Genomic DNA, 15505 nt, shown 5'->3' with positions numbered 1-15505 from the left:
AAACAGCACAGTGCGAATGGTCTAAACGTAGCCCCAGAAATGCTTAAACTCAGTTTTCCCTCAAGTGCTTACAAGCAATAAAAAATCCCAACTTTTTCTTCCCATTGCTTAACTGGAAGAAACAATGAGGAACAGGAGTGAAGACAGACCAGTTACCATTCCTCACAGATTATGCTTAAACAGAGAAAATTCAGCTTTTCACTACTCACTGCAGAGCCTACTGCCACCAGATGGTGTGGAGAGCAAAAGAGTGAGTGACTTCAGGAAAGGGCCCAACAAGTTCATTAAGGAGAGCTTTCTTGACAGCTATTAAAAATGATGGGCTGACTGCAACTATTTGCCAAATAGTACCTTTGCCAACCAGTGGCACAGCCAGAGGGGGAATCCTCCACTTACCAGGTTATACTCTCCCACAAACATCTGCCCCTGCCCAGGTGGAAGTAAAATATTGGGGTAAACAGCTCTTTGGTCTCATATCATGCAACAGGTATTGTTACACTGTAGTTATTGGACTCCTTTGGTCCAGAAATAACTTTCATTCCTTTCTTTTGGTTTTTTCTTGACTCAGTTTAACAGAGGAAAATTTGGACAGAGACAAGATTTTTGCTTTTTTAAACAGCATTCATTGCCAGTTTATTGAAACAATGGTTCAGAGTCTGCAGGTCACTATCTACTTTGCTTTGTGCATCAGGTAGAAGGTGGCTGGAGTGAAGGGCAGGGAGTGAAAAGTCATCATAGTGAAGGTGGGTTCCCAGAAATCACACATTTCTCTTGGTGTTGTGGGCAAGTGTCTCCACCTCCTTCATGAAGCGAAGGCACAGCTCCTCCTGCCATGGCAAAGCCACGCACTGGACAGCCACTGGCAGCCCCACAGCTCCTTCCACAGCCTGCAAAAATTAAGCATGGTGCTGAGTCAGAGCACCAGAGCACCTGGGGAGGCACAAGAGCAAACTCTGTCTTTTGACATTATAGGAAGAGAAGACAAAGGAAGACATGCAAGGGGACAGTGGGACAATTGTCAGGCTGATGTACACCAGCCTAGCTGTACCACATGCAGGGTAGTAATATGGTGTATGCAAACTACATTACTAAACAAGCTCCCAGTCTCATCAGGAGATGTAGACAAGCCTTGGGACAACGTGCCAGAGGTGTCACTGTACCAGTCATAACCTTCTGCTAAGACTTAAGCTCTTTCCCCTCTGACCTCTTTCAGCCTCTTATCCCAAGGGTCTCCATAGTGCCCTTGGTAATGCTTCAGTTCTTCTTCGTCGTCTCTTGTGACCGTGCTGACTGGCACCACACCAGCAGGGAAGTTTAAGACATTGTATAAATTGGTATAGGACGTCGCAGCTGGAAAAGATCACACAAAGCATGCAAAATGGCAAGATTTAGTGTGCTGGGTCAGAAATGACTTTCAGATGATGATTTAGGTCACAGGAATAGGAGTTGCTGGACCTGAAGGAACCATGAAACATGCTGCTTTCAAAGCGACTTTTGATGGTTTTCGGGCCACATGGCTGCTGAAACCAGAGAGAGACCCATGCCTTCACCTGTCAGTCGGGTGGAGGTTAGATCTACTCTGGAAGAGAGATAGAAGTATTTGGTCTGATTTAGAGTCTGCACCTATGTCTCACATACCCCAGGAGAAAATCCCAGCTATCTTTGCAAGATAACCTAGATGTCTGGTTCTGTAACACTGTCTTGGGGATTTTGGATCCCAAAGGGCCATTGCTAGAGAGGTGGAGGATGATGACTGTTTACTGGAAGCTATAAAAAATGGCATTTTTCTGCAAGTCACAGACAACAAGCCTTTTTGCTCTCTGCAAATTCTTGGGAAATGCAAGAGCCAGATTCAGGAGAGCCTGGCCTTGTATTATCTGCTACCCCTCTGACAAGTATCCTCACAGCCACTCTGCTGCAAGAGTAGCTCTTGGGCTTTCCACAGGACAGACAATGCAGGGCAAACTCAGCCACGAATGACTGGGACAGATGTGCCACTAGTTGCTGCCCCATAATAATCCAAAAACCTGCAGCTCAGATGAGGTGGGGGCATGAGAAGACCCACCCAGAGGAGACCTCTCCTTTGCTTTCTTCCCTAGAGAGAAGACCAAACATTGCACATGATGTGGGGAATGTCCAAGAGACCAAAATCTTGCTCTAGCTCTGCCCATAAACACCACCATGGATGCATCCAGAGACACCTCAATGATTACCAAATAACTTCCCAGCGTAGCCATGGTTAAAGGCTGGCCCCAGCGCAGGACAAAGAATCACATCCAGCCTTAGCTTCCTCCATTTAGCAATGAATTCAGTGCAGTAAGCCTAGAAGGAAAGATAGAGGAGATGACAAACAATGTCTGTTGAACAGCAGTGACAGATCAATGCCTATAGCATGGCAAAAGGAGAAAAAAGCCTTCCTGGATACAACTGAAAAATCAAATAAAATCTGAGCTGTGCTTTGAAAGAGCCAATGGATTTTGTTCTTCCACCCTTAGGTTTCTTGTCAGAATACCATGTGCTGCCCAGACCTAGACATTAATGCTAGGTGGGCATTTCAGAGTTGATTTCTTTGAGTACTAACTCAATCCTTTCTATGAACAGTTTTGTCTTTGAATTTTATTGAATGGAGATTAACTTCGAATTTTATTGAATGGAGTAGTTTGAACAATTATGTCTAATTGACATAAAAAACCTAAAAAAAAAATTCCTAAAAGCTTTGGTTATTTTGGTAGAAGACTCTAGGAGACATGAATTCAAAATTTTTTCACAAAATCTTTCATTCTGCATCAGGATACAGGTAAGAAAAAGAAGTAGCAAGAGACAGCTAGGCAAGCCCGAGGTCTTCCCCCAACCATGCAGGAGGCACAGCTTCAGGCTTGTACTGTAGATCCAAGAGAAATCTAGATTTATAGTCTGGTTTAATGCAGCTTTGCTGAACATCAGGCAATGAATGAATCCATCCTAAAGAGCTGTTCCACTTTGTCTTAGTACATAGACATGGATGGACCACAGTATGGCTGCTTCTGCAGCCATATTCTGGTTACCAGGACACATTTGTCCCATGGTCCAGCCCCTGCTCAGCACAACTCTCTCACTCCAATCTTTCTGTACACGGGTCTTCTCCATCTCTCACAGAAGTCCCAGCCATGAGGCTATTTTTTAGTTGACCTCAATTTCCATCTGCAGTCTGAGATCCTTCTTGCTGAAAGTTCAACAAATGAGATGGGTTTCCAGGAAATACAGTCAGTGTAGCTAACCTGATTTTTTTTTTTCTGAGAGAAAAGCTGATCACTAGCCAAAAGTTTTGAATCAGCTCTTGTTTTCAGTAGATGAAAAAATGTGAATATGGTTTCACTGAAGAAAAATGATTCAAAATATCTCTGAGGCCAACAAACTTTTAAAAGAGTTTTCTTTTTGGTTGTTGTTGTTGGGTTTTTTTGTGGGTTTTTTTTGTTTGGTTTTTCTTTTTCGGGGGGAGAGGAATCTCTTTTCACCTAAAAAAAAAAACCCTAAAGCCATTTTGTTCCAAACACTGCCATCAGCCCAGTGAACAGGCAGGTTTGCAGGAGTTTTTCCTCTGCCCTGTAGTCTGTCAGACCTGCTGCAAGTGAGCGTGCACGTCCATCGAGTGACTGGCACTGATGGAGGCTGCGTGGTACAGGCTGGGGGCACGTTTCTTCTCGGGGAGGGTTATGAGGATGCCTCAGGGAACACAGATCCTGCCCTGTGGGAGGACACTAAACCAGCTCAGCTTCTTCAGCCTTGCAAAACACCAGCTGAAAAGATTGCTGTCTATAAATAGATCAAGGAGGAGGGAGGCAGTGGAAAATACCAGAGAGGAGAGGCGCTACTTAAGCTCAAGAACAAGAATAAAATGGAGATAAACTGGAAGTGAATAAACAGCATGGAAAATATGAAGGTTTCTAACAATCAGAGCAGGGAGGAGAGAAGCTGGCCAATAAAAACAAATGCAAGCATGTGATGGTGCAACTCAGCCCCCTCTCTTGGGCTGCTCGATGCTTAGTGCAATTTTCCCCTGGGGCACATGCCACCCCAAGATCAATTGAGAAAGGCAGCAGACCAGAATGTTAAGGCACTCCTTTGACACACCTGATTTCTGTCTCCCCTATCACTTGGGAATGGACCCGCCAACTCAAAATGTCTTGGGAAAGGCCATGGACCAAAGCATTAAGACATACCCTTAGCCTAGCTGGTTTCTGCCCCCCCTCCCTTATTGCTTAAGAACAATAATAATAATCAATACCTCCTGACAGCCTAGTACATCTGTACTTGGGTTATGGCCCAAAGGGAGTAATACCAGAACTCCAAGATCTAGCAAGTTCTGGGCTTGTGCAACTGGTAGAAAGTACCAGAATATTCCACCATTCAAGTTGGGCTGAAATGGAAAACTATCTGATGGAAGTCAACTATCTCAGACCCTATAAATAGAGACCCTTAAGCGAGACCCTTCGAGCTCTCCTGGATTGCAGTGGGCTATGACCAGCAACTCCCCTGAGCTGGGATGCCTCTCAGGCACAGACTCCTCGAGGTTTGAAGATCATCTGCCCACAAAGCTGATGAAAGGCCAAGGTAAAGTCAGACTTCTTCTCAATTATCACCCGTTGAGAAATACTGATGCACTGTGAGTATTTGCTCCAAACTTGAGAAGAGGGAAATTTTAACTATAGGCTAGCCTCTCCCATCCACCTCTTAAATTATTTATGTGCATAAATATGCAAATTTGCCTTCATGAGTGTGGATGTCTATATATTTTACTGGATATCCAAATATTTCCATGCTCTCTGTGTGTATGTTTTGTGTTTATACATATATACATATATATACACTTTGATTTAAAAAACCATGTAGTAAGTTAGTGTGAATCTTGTCATTTTCAAATCTGTAATTATTCACTATTTTAATTATAACATATTCTACCAAAGCACCTTGTTAATCTTTAAACTGGTTGATCATTAAGTACTGCTAAAATTTGATCTTTTGTCTACCTCACACTATTAATAAATCTTAAATTGCTACCAAATCACAACTGTGTCAAATATTTTCATCTGTGACAAAGCATAAAACAACTGGTTTTAAAGAGGAACCTGATCAGTTTGTGAGCAGCACTGGACTCAGTTGTCCAGGAGAATGTGTGCTGTCCTATGTTCCTGATCCCAAATGAGTTCATACAAAATCCACCTAAGCCAAGGCGTTCACAACCACAATTTTCAACTCCTAAGGTCTCTGCTTGACATTTCAAACATGGTCTTAGCTAGTGACAATAGCACCTAACGTCTGAAATGAAGGATTTGCACCAACAGATGGAAAGAAGAAAAAAACCTGTAGCGGCTGTTCTTATGCTATTTCTGCTTAGGAAATGCAGGGCAAAGGATAATCTTTCCTCCCCATCCTCTAGTAAGTAGAGACCGCCAAATGAACATCTATTGCCTTGGGCTCTTATCACTCCTTGCAAAGCTTGACTTTCAAAGAAAAACCCAACTGCTTTATTTCCACACGATCCATTTCCAACCCCAAATCCATCACAGAGCTCAAAGCAATTGCTAAGAAACTTTGGGGATCTCTCACTATATTTAGTAAAGGGAAAAAAAAAAAAATCACATTACCGCCACTGCTTCATGCTGATCCCAAAGGTTTTTGGCAGACCTGGAAAAGTGGCAGAATTAATCAGCTTTGGGACTGTGGCAACAGAAAACAATTAACAAACTGCACAGACAGCCCACTGTTATGGAAACAGCATGACCCTTCTGGGAACAAGCTATAAGATCACCCAGCTAATTCCACTGGGTTCGTATGTGTTTACAGGTACATCAAAAGAGCTTACATTAAAAGCACACCACCATGTCTAGGTGCTCTGGCACCTAGACAAAGATTATGGCAGTCTTCTAAATTAATTTGCTCCCAGTGTGTTGTGTCTCAGTCTCTCTTGGAGGGACAGGTACTTCACACCACACTGGACCTGCATGCAGAGATCTCTGCATTAACTGGGCAGATGATGCTCTGGGTATCAGAATCCACCTGCTGGGGAAAGTAGCCTGTATCTCTCTGTGCTGATCTCCATGGACACATCCTAGCCCTGACATGACAAGGATCCTTCAGCTCTTAAAATAATCTCTGGCTGCATAGCCCTGGATAACACTGTGCTAAGCCCAGGTGGTGCTGAGGCAGCATATACTCATCTGGCTCAGCCTGTGCTGCACAGCCCCATGGCAGGGCTTCACACAACAAACTGACATCTGCTGTGGACAGATCCATGCGCAAGCCCTTTCTCTAGAGTTACTTCAGTAAGCCTTACCCCACTCCACAGAGAGCGCTGAGATCCCGAGCAATTCGTGGGTACTTTCAGAGGGAAGAGAAAAACTTGGGTTAGTCAACAACAGTGCAGCTGAAATAGCTGGTTAACACATGACTGCATTTTGGGAACACTTCTTGGCCTAGCAGAAGTGTCTCTGAAGAACAGGTACGGTTTCCAGTGAAGTAGTTTTACTCCCACAATAATTTATATATTTAACCACAGCCACCCGTGCCAGTAAAGCTCTAGACCACATTGCTAAACCTGGAGGGCATCTTCTGGATGTGGGGATGCTATTTAGACCCTTGTTAGTAATACCCATTCTCTTGGAACCCATTGCTGCATGAGCTGCATGGCTCAGGGGTTCCTGAGAACAGATCATATTTTGACCTATCCATGCAAAACTTCCACAAAGGCTGTCAGACCCGCTTGATAAGTTCAGCATGGGTTTAGGGACTAAGTGTATTTAAGTGTATTTCAGTATGAAGCCTATCAGGCACTTAAAGCAGCAAAGCATTCCCAGAAGGGAGCAGCCTACCTCCCTGTACACGGAAATTACCCACACCTTGCAGATTTCCTGTAACACAGATGAGACACGTCTGCACACTTACTATGGGTTTCAAAATGATAGCCAAGATCCTTTTCACCAGAGCAGGAAGCCTGTAAGTATTGAACTGGGATTTCAGGTTGGGATCCACGATGTCTCCTTTGCTGGAAGGGCAGAGAGTGAAGTCATGACAAGTCATCTGTTCCAGAGCTCCAGCAACAGCAATGCTGTTTCCAAAGCAGGGTTTGTCTTAGAGGGGAGTGGCTAGAAGACAAAATCTCCCTGTTTCAATCTGAAACGCTGAACAAGAGATGCTCATGTGGGGTTTAGACGCTCAGGTGTAAAGGCTCACTGCAAAAGTTACAGGGAAAGAAGTACTTTACTGCCCGTATTGTCAGTGCCATAGAGGCTCTGGAGTGCTTTGCAGCTGTGGGGCCACGTACAACCCTGGGCATGTTTCACCCTGAAGTGAGTGAGTGGCTGTGTGGGTGTTTGGCCACTAGCCAGGGCTAAGCCACAGCACCTCCATAGGAAGTTCTATAATGTGTGATGTTTCCCATGTGCCATGGACTAGACACACACATAAACCCAGTTGCTACAGAAATGCTGACACACAGTTTCTTATTACCCGACCGCATTATCCGTGTGTGTGAACTGCTACTGTGAAGTAGCTGCTGCTCATGTTAAATTCATCCTTCCAGAAATTGCTTCTCTGATGCTCGTTATTCAGTTCGCACCCACAAGAATATAAACACTCTGGATGCAAACAGTGACAAGTGTCAAGTCTCATGGCCCACAATGAAACTGAGATTTTACTCACAGGCAGTCCACCAGGCGAGCAGCACCATCTGAGAAAATCCCTCTGGTGAACAGCTCATCTACCATGTAGTCAATCTTGGGCGGTGCAAAGGGAACAAGCTGCAAGAAAAACATCCTTGTGTAAGAGGCAAAAAAGATAAATTATTCATAAAGCACTCTGTGAACCTCCCTGACTCACTAGTGAGATGAGTGGGACATGCTGGGAAGCTTAGGCCCTCCTTGCTGCTGTAGGACAGCAAGACCCCATTTTCAAAGGGACCTGGGTTAGCAGCATCTGCTCACTGTCCTTTCACATCTCCAAGGCATTCACACATATTATGACCTGGCACAGGCTGCACTCCTCCACACATTAGAGAAGAATTTTTAGAGGCTTCAAAACACCAAGTATTTTTAATTAATTTGCATTATTGGAACAGCTCCCATATAGAAATCCCCGCTGGTGGAACCACAGAATAATTTAGGCTAGATGAGGTCCCTGTGGGGTCAGCTGCTCCAACCTCCTTCCCACTTACTCACCAAGAAATTTGTAAACTGCTTTTAACAGCTAGGGATTGTGGAAACTCTTGTGAGCTTGATATTGATGGGAACACCAAACATGATGGAAAAAAACAGTGCTTTAGAAAAAGGGTGACTTGAAGATATCTGAAGGTGATTCTCCTGTCTGCTAGGCCAGGAATATAATCAAGATCGTTCCAGTCTGAGAAGCAAACTGTTTAATTTGCCTTCCTCTTCATGACCCTTGCAGCGGGGAGGGATGGTCCCTGTTTTATATGCAGCAAAAGTGGAGATGTGAAGTGACTTGTCCAAACTCTGTAAGGATCAGGATAACAGCTCCAGGCAACCACAAGCATGAAAACCCACCGTATGCCCTGCATCCTGGAGGAGCTTTCTTGTCTGCTGGATGGCCCGTTTCATGCTGGGAGAGGGCTGGAAGTAGCCGTCTCCTTCATAATACCCAATCCGAAGTGGCTCTGAACTGGTGTAAACCTGTGGGAAGAGGAGCCATTACTTGCACACATAGGATGTACAAGATTGGACCATTCCCATGGCTCAGGAAGGCAGCAACTAAGGTCTCCTGGGTTGGAGGAATGATGGGAGCAATAGGGCTGGTGGAAAGCAGTGTTGTCCAGGACATAGGTCTGCAGCAGTGGTCCTTGGTATGGTCTTTCTGACACCTCCTCTTGCCATGTGAGCATGTCCCAGATTTGAGACAGCAGGTGTGACAGCACCTGTACAGACCTGGAACATGCCTGGAATGCCTGGCTAGGGACAGAGTTCAGGGGCCTGACCCTCTAGGGTAAGCCACTGGTCTTTATTGTCTGGGTGTTGGGGACAACTGAAAGATCCTAGGATCCTAGAACCTGAGCCAGAAAGACATGATTAAATGTCAGAAGCAGAGAGCTAATGGCAAAGGGCAATGATTTCTTAGGTCAGTGACTTAAATCAGGATCTCTTAGTAAAGGTGTGAGGGGTAAATGCCTTAGTAGAAATCAGCACCTTTAGGGATTGGGCCAGGATGGAGCCAACAAGCTTGTTTTGGACATTGCTGGGAAGGGAAGGAGTCGGTATCTGGCAGGTCTCATCAGGGCAAGCCAATGGGGACCTGCCAACCCCGTTGTGTGGCTGCTTCTTGTGGTTGCTCATGCTGGGTGTCCTCTGTTCAGGACACTTGGTTACCTGGGTCCTTCACTATCTTGAGATGTGAAACCAGACGGGAATCTCACAAGATCTCATTTTGTTGCTGGGCAGATGGAGACATGGCACTGCCTCTGAGCCTTACCTCCTCATCAAAGGGGAGTGGGGGCACGGTGGGGTCCAGCCGGAACATCTCCTCACAGAGCAGCGCCTTCATGCAAAGGGCCAAGCTGTCCACATCTCTTGCCATCGGCCCCAGCATCCCCGTCACTGCAAGCACAAAGGTTCTATCACTGCAGGCAGATGGGCTGGTGCTGTCTCACAGTTACTATTTGGGGCCCAGCATGGAAGAGTTTCAATCAGGCCAGGGAAGAGGAATGGGGAACAAGTGTAATGTGCAAGTGAGCAAGGAGATCCAGCAGAAACAATCTGTAAGTCTCTCAGAGCAGAGGCAACCTGCTGAGGCTGACCTGGGCCAGGCTGCTGTAGACACAGGCCCTGCTCAAGAGGAGGGAGGACTGCAGCCCTCCTGCCAACAGCAATACCTCCTGCCAGCAGCTGATGCCAGCACAGTCTCCTGGAAGCATCTCCAGTGAAATATCCTAGGCTTTTGAGATGCACATCTCACATATTTCTCACTGCTATGCATTGCACTTCCTGAATGGGTGTTGCTTCGATTCTGCTCAGATTCACTACTCTGCTGCTCAGATTCAGCTGCCACTGTCCAGAACAGAATAAATGGTGCAAAAAGGTAATCGCACAAGGCAGGCCTTGTCTGCTAGATCACTGGTTTTGACTGGCCACGAGACATATAACTGAGCAAGCACATTTGCTGACATTTCAGCAGTAGGAGGAGATGTAAGAAGCAAAAGTCTGACAGTAGCAATATGTCATCTGGATGGTCTTACCTGATTTCATTCCTGTGATAGGAGAAACTACACCCAGTTTGCTAGGAACATAACAGGAGAAGCAGATTAGCAGCAGCTCTTGCTCTAAGGCAGATCACCATGCTGAGTTGCTCCCACTCAACATCTAGGAGGGCAAAAGGTCCTGCAAAGACTTGACACTTTCCAGGCTAGGAAGACTGCCATGGGCTGTACACTGCTAGGAGCTAGAGACATTTTTTATAATCAGTTTCCCTGGTGCATCTAATTCCTCATCTGTGAACAAATCACATCTGATAAACAGAAAACTCTTACAAGTAAAGTAAGGGCTGGAAAACATCTGAAAAGGAAATGACCCTGCAGTATTTGCTTTCAGCATCCCAGCCAGGGCTATTCAAAGTTGAGTAAGTCTTTCCTGTGTTAATGACATGTAGGCCACCACATCATTAATAGAGCCCTTAGTCCTCGCTGACACAAGGAACCAGGCAGGTTAGTGTGCTAACTTAAAACTGGAGGAAACCACGGACACTATTGCAAAGTTTGATGCATTGTGGGGGACACTTTGCAGTGTCCATGGTGGGTGGAAGAGGACAGATGTCGGGATGTACCTGATCCTGTTGCCTGTGGGTTTGAGCCCACACAACCCACAGAAGCTGGATGGCAGGCGGATGCTGCCAGCCACATCCGACCCGATGCCAAGGATGGAGCCTCCTCCTGCGATCAGAGCTCCTTCCCCTCCTGAGGAGCCCCCGGGGCTCTTCTGGTGGTTCAGAGGGTTCAGTGTCTGGCCGAAGATGAGGTTGCTGCAGTCATAGCTGGGGAGAAGATCAGCAGATGAGTGAGGTATTTCTGTCTCTGGAAACCATAAATACAGGGCACAGAGCATCCATGCAGGGATGAGTGTGGAATTAATCCCAGCAGGTAGAATCAGCATGAAGTAGATTTGTTGGGACAGCGGAATTTAAGAAGAAAGAGGCATCAAATATAAGAGAAATAATTTCAGATTGAGGAGGCAATAAAGTCAATGTGCATGATTAGCTTGGGTAAGGGTGGAAGTTTGTGCATGCCAGCCCACCCTCTCTCAGACAGCAAGAGTCACATGTCACAGGCACATGAAGGAGAACACGCGATTACTTTATCATCGTCTGTGGGATGTTGGTTTTCACAAAGGGGATTGCCCCCTGGCTCTTTAGAACCTGGACAATGACACTGTCTTCCTCCTTCACTTGGCCCAGAAACTTCACCATCCCTCCAGAAGAGACGTGGCCCTTGGGGATGGGAAGCAAAGCTCTTTAGGTACCAGGAAAGATGCTGTTTGGAGCTGTAACAATAACAAACTTAAGTTCTGATGCCTCCTGTGACAAAGTTCCAACCTAATTTTTCTCACAGACAGAACAGGACCTGACTAACCCAGGGAAAACCAGATCAGAGCAGGCTAGAATTTTCTGCAGAAAACAAAATTTTCATCTGAAGAAAGGCAGGTTTGTTGGTCCCACAATATTTGGTCCAGAACATCCCTGTCTGAGGGAACTCTTAGCCAGATATCCTGGCCTGTTCCCAGTCCCAGGTCAAGAGGCAGAGGAATTAGGGATGTACCTTGCAGTTAATGTGGTCCTTGATGCTGACGGGAATGCCATAGAGCAGTCCCTTCTCCTTCTGCTTCTTCAGTTTTTGGAGCTGATCCTCACAGCCATGAATGAAGTCTATCACGCAGTTCACCTCCTGAGTCACCTCCAAAGCCTTTCCAGAACAGAGAAGAGCAGCAAGACAGATGAATGGACAGAAGGAAGGAAACAGTATTTAAACTGAGTTTTCAAGATAGAAATTCGGTCTCCTCAAACCTCCAGTATTCATTACTCAGACCTTACCTAAAAACTTTAGATGCTTCTTGCTGAGATAATCTTCTGCCCTGGATCTCTGTCTTACTTATTTGCTCATAAACCACCCTTCAGACATCACAGTATTGACAAATTGTAATCCCCAGCATTGCCAGTTCTCTCAGCAAATGAGCTGTTTTTAAATTTGAAAGTCCCTACTGCAGAAGAGCTCTGCACCACCTCTCCCATGCTGGAGGTACCACTCACTTTGCCCATGTAGGAGTAGAGGACACTTTCTGGGGACAAGGATCCCTCCTTCAGCTTCTCCACCAGCTCCACCATTGTCAGTGAGAGGACTTGTGCAGTCTGGGTGCCTGGGTTCTGCAAAAGGTAGTGGGTGCAGAGGGAGGAAAACAACAGAAAAGTTTGGTGTTGAGTTTGCAAATACCCATTTCTAACATCTGCCCAGCAATAACCTTGAATGGACAATTTTAGGAGACATTCCCTGTAGAAATGCAAACCTCCCACATAGCACTGCATGTGCTGGAGTGGGGAATTTGCTGACGGGGAATTTGCTGGGTCTTAGTTCATAAAAACAGAACCAAAACAGGCAGAAAATGGCTTCTTGACTGGAGAGTTGCCTGAATCTGTAAGAGAGGTTTGACCTGTCTCTGTTTACTCTCCTAGAGGCCTTCAACCCCCTTCTAACTCAGAGACAATGTGTTGAATAGCAATTCAACCAGTTAAAGTTTTACAAATTTTATCATTAACATGGTAAAAAAAGTGTGTGGGCTGTTTGTGACCTTCTTCCCCAAGAAAGAATATCAGTACATATTTATTATGGGTTTAAGACAAATCCCAAATCCAGAGATCTGACCTCCTAAAATCCAGATGCTTCTTTACCTGGGCATGGGCAGGAGGAAATGGCTTTTGGTCACCAATGTGCAGATGTTGGAGAGATATGAACTCCCCACCCCATACTTTGAGGATGATGGGGCAGACAGGTGCCTATGGAGGGGCAGAGGTAAGGAGGATGGGAGAGGAAAGGCTTGAGAGTAGGGACAGATGAGGAGAAAATGGCATAGGGAGGTCTGGGGTGGTGATCTGGTTCAAGAAGTTCACAAACTCCAATCCATCTTTCATCCTCAGGATTCCCTCAGCAGGTCCATATTAAGAAATACATCATTTACACTGTCTTTAGAGGAGTTTTTTTCGTGACAATGGAGGGTGGTAATACTCAAAAAAATTGGTGACAATCCAAAACGTGCACATGCCCTAACCACCCTTCAAAGAGGGATTGATCAGCATCCCCCCATTTCTTTGGTTACCCTTCCTCCCCCCCCCCCCCCCCCAACACCTTCCCCCAAATTACCTCTTGCTTAAACCTGTGAGCTGCCTTCTCCATTCGCTCCAGGGCCAGATCCCGTGTCCTCCTCGCCTCCTGCATCTTCTGCTGGATCTGCCTATGTCCCAGCCATTTCAGTACCACAATGGCTGCAGCTGAACCGCAGAGCAGAGCTGAGAGAGTGCGAGGATCTCCCCACAATGCATCTAGGACCTGCCACAGTCGCTCTTGGGTCATGATTTATCTCCCAGTCCTTCCTGTTCTGACCAGTTATGGACACCTGGGTCTCCCACCTTCTCCTAAGGAGGGCTGATGAAGGCGATTGCCTGCTGTGCAAGATCAGCTCTGAAGCACACTTGCATTAACAAAGTCCAGGAATTAACTTTTTAGACCATGGACTTTGAAAGGGTCTGTATGCTGGAGAACTGGGGGTTGGGCTGCAAAGCAGCATGCTCAATTCACACTGGGTTTGGGCGGGGGGGTGTCCCCCAAGGTTGTGTCTCCCCAAGCCACTGGCTGCTGCTGTACCTCGCTACACATGGGACAGAGCTGATGAACAAAGCCAAATGTCTGCAAAACCCAGGTCTGGGCTACCCCTACTATAACCATGTCTAATAATTAATTATCACTTAAGCACATTAACTAGAGGTGCTCAGTCATCACCTCTGTCCCTCAGGCAGCAGCATGTGCAGCCTTTTGAGCCTGGGACAACATTGCACTGTCTGTATTGGGGAAAATGGTGCTGGGGGTGAAATCGCATCCATAGGAGAGGAGGGAGCTCAGGAGAACCAAGGGTGTGAAGGTACAAGCACACAAAGGCAGTGTGGAAGGAGCTATCTGAAGATGCCTTCAAAGAGTACAACTGCTCTGGGTCATTTTCAAGTCAAGCCCCTTTGAAAACCATTTTGGCAACCCACATCAGGGGGTGAAGACTTTTGGGACATCCTCTCTGATGGACCCAGTAGCCTATCTGCTCTCCAGTTTCTAAGCCATCTTCTAGCCAGCGCAAGGCAAAGGAGCTGGACTATGCAACCTTGACAACCCTGGGAGCTGCCCCTTGCCATGGGTGCTCCCCACCCATGGGACTGTCCCCAAGAATACAGAAAGGAGGGACTGAAAAATCAAACTTCTTTCAAACCTCAAGGGTCTGCAAGCCTACAGGGAATGAACAGATGTCTCTGAAATTTCATTGCTAAGATGCAAGGCAGCATTGACATGTCTAGAGATGCTGGCTCTGCTCCAAGCAGGGTAGCAGAGCTTGAAATAAGGCTGCATCTAGGGTAATCATTGCTCTCTGATGGAGATATCTTGTTTGGGACTGAAAGCCAGTGATCGTGCTGCTATCACGTTACCTTGCCTGTTACAGACATGTCCCTGTGGGATTATTCCTGTGGCAACAGGGAGGGAGCTCAGGGAAGAAGCAAGACCTCATAGAGAAATTGGTTGCTGATTGGAATGGTGAGCAGGATCCTCCCTGTTTGGCCAGGACAGAGAGCAAAAAGCCAAACAACTCAATGTGGATGTTGCCAACCCTTCCCCACTGACTGTGGGGATGTGGCCTTCATTGCCCCAACCCAGCCTTAAGCTTCAGTCCCGCCATTCACACACACCTCCTTCTGTCCAGGCTGGGCTGGGAGCAGCCTGCAGCTGGCCCTTTTTGGTAACCTGAAGTCCCCAAAGCCACAGAGCAGCTTTGGCCCTGCTCAGAGTACTGTCCCGTGGCAGTGGGCACAGCTCACGGGATGTCTTCACTCCAGGCTTCCAGTGAGGAGCATTTACTGGTTCAGGTCCACTGGTGTCCCTGTTGTTTGGACTCCTGCACCCTGCCCACCTCTGTGCCAGGGAGGGAGTGGTTAAACTAACAGAGCGAGGCAGTGCTTGGCTCTCAGGGAGCATGGGCACAGGCTGCATTGTCTCCCCTGGGGCAAGCTTCTCCAGGCTTGAATTTTAAAACGCAAACAGATAAACCTCTCTGGTATCCAGCATTTTCTCTGTGGGCAGGAAGCACCTGCAACTGATGAAAACGCCCGTGCATGTTCTTCTGGGGCTTGGCTTTACATAACATTCAGTCCTGGGATGCTTGGAGCTCCCTCCCTCCTTTTTTTCAAAGCCTGCTGATAAAGAGTCAGGGTCCTGGGGCTGCTTTTT

General features: G+C 46.5%; 1 protein-coding gene across 1 annotated transcript; it reads right to left on the bottom strand.

Moving 5' to 3' along the window:
* Positions 1 to 618: 618 nt before the first annotated feature.
* LOC141961301 (vitamin D3 hydroxylase-associated protein) lies at positions 619 to 13605 on the bottom strand. The gene is made up of 15 exons (XM_074908120.1): positions 13385 to 13605; positions 12280 to 12393; positions 11792 to 11935; positions 11330 to 11463; positions 10804 to 11010; positions 10220 to 10260; positions 9457 to 9581; positions 8538 to 8663; positions 7678 to 7775; positions 6922 to 7021; positions 6314 to 6357; positions 5625 to 5664; positions 2214 to 2322; positions 1205 to 1350; positions 619 to 887 (listed from the first exon to the last, which is right to left on the bottom strand). The coding sequence occupies exons 1-15, from the start codon at positions 13592 to 13594 to the stop codon at positions 759 to 761; spliced, it is 1767 nt and encodes a 588-aa protein (XP_074764221.1). The 5' UTR covers positions 13595 to 13605; the 3' UTR covers positions 619 to 758.
* Between the last annotated feature and the right edge of the window lie 1900 nt (positions 13606 to 15505).

The sequence above is a fragment of the Athene noctua genome, chromosome 5, assembly GCF_965140245.1.
Source record: "Athene noctua chromosome 5, bAthNoc1.hap1.1, whole genome shotgun sequence".
Taxonomy (NCBI): Eukaryota; Metazoa; Chordata; class Aves; order Strigiformes; family Strigidae; genus Athene; species Athene noctua.
This window is presented reverse-complemented; position numbering and strand designations above follow the sequence as displayed.